At 47.0% G+C, this 9,124-nt stretch overlaps 1 protein-coding gene across 1 annotated transcript in view; it reads right to left on the bottom strand.

The window, feature by feature from the left end:
• Positions 1–2,585: 2,585 nt before the first annotated feature.
• The window catches only part of LOC110526110 (tumor necrosis factor alpha-induced protein 8-like protein 3), a 50,400-nt gene continuing 43,861 nt past the window's right edge, over positions 2,586–9,124 (bottom strand). Inside the window, exon 2 of the mRNA XM_036981119.2 lies at positions 2,586–5,836. Coding sequence (XP_036837014.1) covers positions 5,274–5,836 — 563 coding nt within the window. The 3' untranslated portion in view covers positions 2,586–5,273. The remainder of the gene's footprint in view (positions 5,837–9,124) is intronic.

The following is a 9,124-nucleotide window of genomic DNA, read 5'->3' as shown; positions in this document are numbered from 1 at the left end:
AACCCACACCACCTGTGTGCTATGTGTGTTTATGCATGTCTGTGTGTATGTGAGAGTGTGAGAGTGTGCGAGTGTGCATATGTGTGTGCCTGCTAGTGTGTGCTTGAGCAAGAGGGCGTGCGTGGATGTGCATGTGTTACCAGGCCATGTCCTGAGGTCCAATTCAAACCTCTGTCTCCTCAGTCTCATTGTCCTGCGGCCCTATTCTAACCTGTCTCCTCAGTCTCATTGTCCTATTCTAACCTCTGTCTCCTCAGTCTCATTGTCCTATTCTAACCTCTGTCTCCTCAGTCTCATTGTCCTGCGGCCCTATTCTAACCTGTCTCCTCAGTCTCATTGTCCTATTCTAACCTCTGTCTCCTCAGTCTCATTGTCCTATTCTAACCTCTGTCTCCTCAGTCTCATTGTCCTATTCTAACCTCTGTCTCCTCAGTCTCATTGTCCTGCGGCCCTATTCTATCCTCAGTCTCCTCAGTCTCATTGTCATTCGGCCCTATTCTATCCTCAGTCTCCTCAGTCTCATTGTGCTGCGGACCTATTCTATCCTCAGTCTCCTCAGTCTCATTGTCATTCGGCCCTATTCTATCCTCAGTCTCCTCAGTCTCATTGTCATTCGGCCCTATTCTATCCTCAGTCTCCTCAGTCTCATTGTGCTGCGGCCCTATTCTATCCTCAGTCTCCTCAGTCTCATTGTCCTGGGGCCCTATTCTAAGCTCAGTCTCCTTAGTCTAATAGTCCCTAAGTCCTATTCTATCCTCAGTCTCCTCAGTCTCATTGTCCTATTCTAACCTCTGTCTCCTCAGTCTCATTGTCCTATTCTAACCTCTGTCTCCTCAGTCTCATTGTCCTGCGGCCCTATTCTATCCTCAGTCTCCTCAGTCTCATTGTCATTCGGCCCTATTCTATCCTCAGTCTCCTCAGTCTCATTGTGCTGCGGCCCTATTCTAACCTCTGTCTCCTCAGTCTCATTGTGCTGCGGCCCTATTCTATCCTCAGTCTCCTCAGTCTCATTGTGCTGCGGCCCTATTCTATCCTCAGTCTCCTCAGTCTCATTGTCATTCGGCCCTATTCTATCCTCAGTCTCCTCAGTCTCATTGTGCTGCGGCCCTATTCTATCCTCAGTCTCATTGTCATTCGGCCCTATTCTATCCTCAGTCTCCTCAGTCTCATTGTGCTGCGGCCCTATTCTATCCTCAGTCTCCTCAGTCTCATTGTCCTGAGGCCCTATTCTAAGCTCAGTCTCCTTAGTCTAATAGTCCCTAAGTCCTATTCTATCCTCTGTCTCCTCAGTCTCATTGTCCTATTCTAACCTCTGTCTCCTCAGTCTCATTGTCCTATTCTAACCTCTGTCTCCTCAGTCTCATTGTCCTGCGGCCCTATTCTATCCTCAGTCTCCTCAGTCTCATTGTCATTCGGCCCTATTCTATCCTCAGTCTCCTCAGTCTCATTGTCATTCGGCCCTATTGTATCCTCAGTCTCCTCAGTCTCATTGTGCTGCGGCCCTATTGTATCCTCAGTCTCCTCAGTCTCATTGTGCTGCGGCCCTATTCTAACCTCTGTCTCCTCAGTCTCATTGTGCTGCGGCCCTATTCTATCCTCAGTCTCCTCAGTCTCATTGTGCTGCGGCCCTATTCTATCCTCAGTCTCCTCAGTCTCATTGTCCTGAGGCCCTATTCTAAGTTCAGTCTCCTTAGTCTAATAGTCCCTAAGTCCTATTCTATCCTCAGTCTCCTCAGTCTCATTGTCCTGCGGCTCTATTCTATCCTCAGTCTCCTCAGTCTCATTGTCCTGCGGCCCTATTCTAAGCTCAGTCTCCTCAGTCTAACAGTCCTGAAGTCCTATTCTATCCTCAGTCTCATTGTCCTGAGGCCCTATTCTAAGCTCAGTCTCCTCAGTCTAATAGTCCTGAAGTCCTATTCTATCCTCAGTCTCATTGTCTCACAGTTCAAGCCTCTCAATCATTCATGTAATGTAGGATGCCTGAATCAGCTGGAGACTTTGAGGAGGAGAGGAGAGGAGGAGGTGAGGGGAGGGGAGGGTAGGGAAGGAGAGATAGGAGGGGAAAAGAGGAGTGAAGAGAGGAGGAGGAGGCGGGGAGGAGGTGAGGGGAGTGGAGGGGAGGGTAGGGAAGGAGAGATAGGAGGGGAAAAGAGGAGTGAAGAGAGGAGAGGAGGAGGTGAGGGGAGTGGAGGGGAGGAGAGATAGGAGGGGAAAAGAGGAGTGAAGAGAGGAGAGGAGGAGGTGAGGGGAGTGGAGGGGAGGGTAGGGAAGGATAGATAGGAGGGGAAAAGAGGAGTGAAGAGAGGAGGAGGAGGAGGTGAGGGGAGTGGAGAGGATGGTAGGGAAGGAGAGATAGGAGGGGAAAAGAGGAGGGAAGAGAGGAGAGGAGGAGGTGAGGGGAGTGGAGGGGAGGGTAGGGAAGGAGAGATAGGAGGGGAAAATAGGAGTGAAGAGAGGAGGAGGAGGCGGGGAGGGGAGAAGGGGGATAAAAGGATGGGAGAAGATGGGAAAGGAGAGGATGGGTGGAGGGGAGCAGGATGAGTGGTCATAAAATGTAACTGAACAAAGCATCAAACTTCAAGCACTGATTTATAAGGACTCTTTAATAAAATATGAACTTGTTACACCCTGGCAGAGAGGCTACAGACACATGATGCGCACGCGAGCACACACACTCACACACACATACTGTACGTTTTACTATACTTGTGAGGACTTTTTGGGGACCAACAATTGATTCATAATCGCATTTTCCTTAACGCTAAACCTAATCCTTACCTTAACCCTAACCTTAACCCCAAACCCTAACTTCTAACCCTAACCGTAACCCTAAACCTAACCTCTAACCTCTAACCCTAACCCTAATTCTAACACTAATCCTTAACCTAATCCCTAGCCTTTAGAGCATTTTTGCAAGTGAGTACCGGCAAAATTTCCTAACTTCCCTGAATTTTAGTTGGTTTACTATTTTTGTATTCTCAAGTATAGTAAAATGTGTACAGACACACATACACACACACAAAACACTGCTCTATAGGGAAAATGCAGAGAACACCATAGGGACAGAGTTATCATCAAGGCCTTAACAGTCAGAGCTGCAAGATTAATTTAGGCCTCAATCCATGGCGCGCTACAACCAACAATGCAGCTTTTAAAGGCATTTGCCCCGACATTCCCAGAGATCGTATTCATGGTAAACATCTTGTGGGCCTCCTTCTTTAAAACATTTTTATAGTGCGTGGAGGATTGAATCCCAGCCTTAGTATTTGTCAGGAAATGGTAACGGTTGGCTGTGATTGGTTAACGATGTATACAGTATACAGTACTATATGGTCAGGAGTTTTTCCTGGTAATGAAGGTCACGTGGTCAGGAAAAACTCCAGGTCCTGATATAAGACATCATGACGCCCACACACAGTAATGATGACAAAAGGAGAGAGAACAAACAGTGTATTTACAAAACATCATTCTTTTTGGCCTTGATTCAGAGCAGTAAAGCTATAAGTACGAACACTACAGAATAAAGTATGTATAATGTTGCCATCGCGTAATCAACACAGATTCTGGATTTCTTGAATGCCAAAGAGGGAAAAAAGTATTCTGATTCACAGGTCTCTCATGGGTCTTGTTGTTTTATGTGGGCTACGTTGCTATGTGAACGACCAGTCGCAGTCATAGCCTATCAGACGCTAAGCTGGTGATCCACCCCCCATTTCACACTCTCCTGATGTGACTTCCTAGACGCTATTAGGATATAATATCTGTCACTTAGCAGATGCTTTTATGCAAAGCCACTAACCGAACAATGTCCGTGAGTGACTATGTCTTTAATATGTGTGTATGATCCTTGTGGGAAGTGAACCAATTACCTTGGATTTGCTAGCGCCACACTCTTACCAACTTTGGAGATGGTGAGGGAGAGGGAGTAGGAGAAGGAGAGGGTGAGGGAGAAGGATGTAGAGAAAACACCTCACGGAACAGAGTTGTGACACCAGTTAAATATCTTAGAATTATACATACAGTTCATCAACGTCACGGAAACTCCACAGAAATAAGGCGTGAAACAAGGAGAGGAAAGTAGAGGAGCAGGAGAATAAGGAGAGAAACAAGGAGAGGAAAGTAGAGGAGCAGGAGAATAAGGAGAGAAACAAGGAGAGGAAAGTAGAGGAGCAGGAGAATAAGGAGAGAAACAAGGAGAGGAAAGAAGATGAGCGGGAGAATAAGGAGAGAAACAAGGAGAGGAAAGAAGAGGAGCAGGAGAATAAGGAGAGAAACAAGGAGAGGAAAGTAGAGGATTAGGAGAATAAGGAGAGAAACAAGGAGAGGAAAGTAGAGGAGCAGGAGAATAAGGAGAGAAACAAGGAGAGGAAAGAAGATGAGCGGGAGAATAAGGAGAGAAACAAGGAGAGGAAAGTAGAGGAGCATGAGAATAAGGAGAGAAACAAGGAGAGGAAGATTAAAGCACATCCCTGTCCAGGAAGCTCAGTAGAATAAAAGAGAGATCCGGGCAGGAGAGAAAAGAGAGGAGGATGTGGGAGAGGAGGAGAGAAAAGAGAGGAGGAAGTGGGAGAGGAGGAGAGAAAAGAGAGGAGGAAGTTGGAGAGGAGAGAAAAGAGAGGAGGAAGTAGGAGAGGAGGAGAGAAAAGAGAGGAGGAAGTGGGAGAGGAGGAGAGAAAAGAGAGGAGGAAGTAGGAGAGGAGGAGAGAAAAGAGAGGAGGAAGTTGGAGAGGAGGAGAGAAAAGAGAGGAGGAAGTAGGAGAGGAGGAGAGAAAAGAGAGGAGGAAGTAGGAGAGGAGGAGAGAAAAGAGAGGAGGAAGTAGGAGAGGAGAGGAGGAGAGAAAAGAGAGGAGGAAGTGGGAGAGGAGGAGAGAAAAGAGAGGAGGAAGTTGGAGAACAGGAGGAAAAAGAAGGTTAAAGGTAGAACAGAACAGATCAGTGTTTTTAAAAAGAGAAGGAATGAGAGGAGGGAAAGCAGATCCGTGGAGAGACCGGAGGAAGAGGAGGAGTGTGTCCCAATAATCTCTCCTTCTTCCTGAAGTGTGCACTCATCTGCTACTCCCCACAAATGTAAAAATATTGGATTAGTGTAGGCATGGGCTACAAGGAAGTTCCATATACCAATAATTTCCTTTAAAATCCATGAAGGTAGGTGAACAAGTGCACACTTCAGGAGAAAGGGGGGATTATTGAGCCGCAACCATGGAGATTGAGTAATAGGAAGGGAGGAGCAGGGTCAAATGTCAGGTGAGAGGTGAGAGATCAGGGGTCAGAGGTTAAAGCGTTCCCTCATCCAGCAGTTTGTTGATCCCGTTGCAGATCTTCCTCAGGTACAGTCTGTAATCCTCTCCATCTCCGTACAGCTCGGCCAGGAACTCCCCGTGGGCAAAGTGGTTGAACACGTGGTCGATGCGAGTGTGCGACCGCAGGGTCAGGTGCTGCTCCACCAGCGCATGCAGAAGATCCCGGCATTCCAGCAGCAACTCTGACAGAATGCGGTGGTCGAACGTGTAGTCCACCTCGTAGAAGCTGACCGCCGTCATGGCTGCCTGGTTCATCTTTTTCTTGAAGCGTTCGACCGTGTCCAGTTCGTCTGGGCTGAACTGGTGGTTGCGGTACAGGATGCCGATCTTCAGGGCGATCTTGATGACGTCTTTGACGATCTTGTGGGCCTCCTTCTTACTCTTGGTGAACTCCCGGCTGACCTTGTACAGCTCGTCCAGGATCTCACTGCTGACGTCGTCCGTCAGGAGGTTGGCCACCGCCACGGTCGCCATCTTGGATAGGATTTTCTTCTGTGCCTGGAGGGCTAGGGAGCGAGAGTTGAAACACTCCTGGCCTGGAGGGGGGAGATAGGATGGAGAAGGAGGGGAGAGAGAGAGATGGGGAGGAGAGGATGGTGGGGGAGAGAGGGGAGGAGTTAGGGGGGGGAGGGTTGGGGAGAGGGGGGATAGAGGAAGGGGAGGTAGGAGGACGGATAAGGATAGGGGGGGAAGAGGGAGATAGGGGGAGTAAGGGGAGAGAGATAGAGAGAGGTGTAGATGAAGGAGAGAGGGGGAAGAGGGAGATAGGGGGAGTAATGGGAGAGAGATAGAGAGAGGTGTAGATGAAGGAGAGAGGGGGAAGAGGGAGATAGGGGGAGTAATGGGAGAGAGATAGAGAGAGGTGTAGATGAAGGAGAGAGGGGGAAGAGGGAGATAGGGGGAGTAATGGGAGAGAGATAGAGAGAGGTGTAGATGAAGGAGAGAGGGGGAAGAGGGAGATAGGGGGAGTAATGGGAGAGAGATAGAGAGAGGTGTAGATGAAGGAGAGAGGGGGAAGAGGGAGATAGGGGGAGTAATGGGAGAGAGATAGAGAGAGGTGTAGATGAAGGAGAGAGATAGAAAGAGGTGTAGATGAAGGAGAGAGATAGAGAGAGGTGTAGATGAAGGAGAGAGATAGAGAGAGGTGTAGATGAAGGAGAGAGATAGAGAGAGGTGTAGATGAAGGAGAGAGATAGAGAGAGGTGTAGATGAAGGAGAGAGATAGAGAGAGGTGTAGATGAAGGAGAGAGATCGAGAGGTGTAGATGAAGGAGAGAGATAGAGAGGTGTAGATGAAGGAGATAGATAGAGAGAGGTGTAGATGAAGGAGAGAGATAGAGAGAGGTGTAGATGAAGGAGAGAGATAGAGAGAGGTGTAGATGAAGGAGAGAGATAGAGAGGTGTAGATGAAGGAGAGAGATAGAGAGAGGTGTAGATGAAGGAGAGAGATAGAGAGAGGTGTAGATGAAGGAGAGAGATAGAGAGGTGTAGATGAAGGAGAGAGATAGAGAGAGGTGTAGATGAAGGAGAGAGATAGAGAGAGGTGTAGATGAAGGAGAGAGATAGAGAGGTGTAGATGAAGGAGAGAGATAGAGAGAGGTGTAGATGAAGGAGAGAGATAGAGAGGTGTAGATGAAGGAGAGAGGGGGAAGAGGTGTAGATGAAGGAGAGAGATAGAGAGAGGTGTAGATGAAGGAGAGAGATAGAGAGGTGTAGATGAAGGAGAGAGGGGAAAGAGGTGTAGATGAAGGAGAGAGATAGAGAGAGGTGTAGATGAAGGAGAGAGATAGAGAGGTGTAGATGAAGGAGAGAGATAGAGAGAGGTGTAGATGAAGGAGAGAGATAGAGAGAGGTGTAGATGAAGGAGAGAGATAGAGAGGTGTAGATGAAGGAGAGAGATAGAGAGGTGTAGATGAAGGAGAGAGATAGAGAGAGGTGTAGATGAAGGAGAGAGATAGAGAGAGGTGTAGATGAAGGAGAGAGATAGAGAGAGGTGTAGATGAAGGAGAGAGATAGAGAGAGGTGTAGATGAAGGAGAGGGATAGAGAGGTGTAGATGAAGGAGAGAGATAGAGAGGTGTAGATGAAGGAGAGAGATAGAGAGAGGTGTAGATGAAGGAGAGAGAGAGTTAGTGTTTAGCTCCATAGCCCACACAGTCAAACACACATTCCTCTCTGTCTCTCTGTTTAAAGCTCTTGTCAAAGAGAAGGACGAATCAGGACCAAACACACAGAGAAGATAGGATTTATACTAACCCTCCTTTTAAAGTCATACCGTAGTCAGGCACTTCTTACAGTGAACACATACTGTAAACTCAGAGTACAGGAGTCAAACTCATAACACTTTGTCACATAGGTCTACAGTTGTACTGTGCTTGTCAGACCAGCAGTAATTATATCAGTAGCATTAAAGGGGAAGTCTAAAGAGGATCCGTTCCTGGATCAGTTCCTGGATCAGTAAAGGTTAAATGATGTCACGACAGTAAATTATCTGGAAAATCAAACCGTCTGAAACTTGCAGTGAAATGGCCGACACACACACATTCTCACACACATACGCAGTACAATAGTCTGGATAGCTTTGCGTCATTTAACTCTTACATTCTCTAACGTAAAAAAAATAACTTCTCTGGCTACTTTCTCTTTTGTCAAACAACACTTATTTTAGATAATCATTCCACTCCTTCATACTTCAGTCGTGGCCAAAAGTTTTGAGAATGACACAAATATACATTTTCACAAAGTTTGCTGCTTCAGTGTCTTTAGATATTTTTGTTAGATGTTACTATGGAAAACTGAAGTATAATTACAAGTATTTCATAAGTGTCAAAGGCTTTTATTGACAATTACATGAAGTTGATGCAAAGAGTCAATATTTGCAGTGTTGACCCTTCTTTTTCAAGACCTCTGCAATCCACCCTGGCAGGCTGTCAATTAACTTATGGGCCACATCCTGACTGATGGCAGTCCATTCTTGCATAATCAATGCTTGGAGTTTGTCAGAATTGGTGTGTTTTTGTTTGTCCACCCGCCTCTTGAGGCTTGACCTCAAGTTTTCAATGGGATTCAGGTCTGGGGAGTTTCCTGGCCATGGACCCAAAATATCTATGTTTTGTTCCCCGAGCCACTTAGTTATCATTTTTGCCTTATGGCAAGGTGCTCCATCATGCTGGAAAAGGCATTGTTCATCACCAAACTGTTCCTGGATGGTTGGAAGAAGTTGCTCTCGGAGGATGTGTTGGTACCATTCTTTATTCATGGCTGCTTTCTTAGGCAAAAAAGTTTTCTTGGCTGAGAAGCAACCTCACACACGAATGGTCTCAGGATGCTTTACTGTTGGCATGACACAGGACTGATGGTAGCGCTCACCTTGTCTTCTCCGGACAATATTTTTTCCGGATGCCCCAAACAATCGTAAAGAGGATTCATCAGATAAAATGGCTTTACCCCAGTCCTCAGCAGTCCAATCCCTGTACCTTTTGCAGAATATCAGTCTGTCCCTGATGTTTTTCCTGAAGTGGCTTCTTTACTGCCCTTCATGACACCAGGCCATCCTTCAAAAGTCTTTGCCTCACTGTGCGTGCAGATGCACTCACACCTGCCTGCTGCCATTCCTGAGCAAGCTCTGTACTGGTGGTGCCCCGATCCTGCAGCTGAATCAACTTTAGGAGATGGTCCTGGCGCTTGCTGGACGTTCTTGGGCGCCCTGAAGCCTTCTTCACAACAGTTGAACCTCTCTCCTTGAAGTTCTTGATGATCTGATAAATGGTTGATTTTAGGTGCAATCTTACTGGCAGCAATATCCTTGCCTGTGAAGCCGTTTATG

The sequence above is a fragment of the Oncorhynchus mykiss genome, chromosome 6, assembly GCF_057628025.1.
Source record: "Oncorhynchus mykiss isolate SJ-2025 chromosome 6, ASM5762802v1, whole genome shotgun sequence".
In the NCBI taxonomy this organism is placed as follows: Eukaryota; Metazoa; Chordata; class Actinopteri; order Salmoniformes; family Salmonidae; genus Oncorhynchus; species Oncorhynchus mykiss.
Note: the sequence above shows the minus strand (reverse complement) of the source record. Positions and strands in the feature narration are given on the sequence as shown.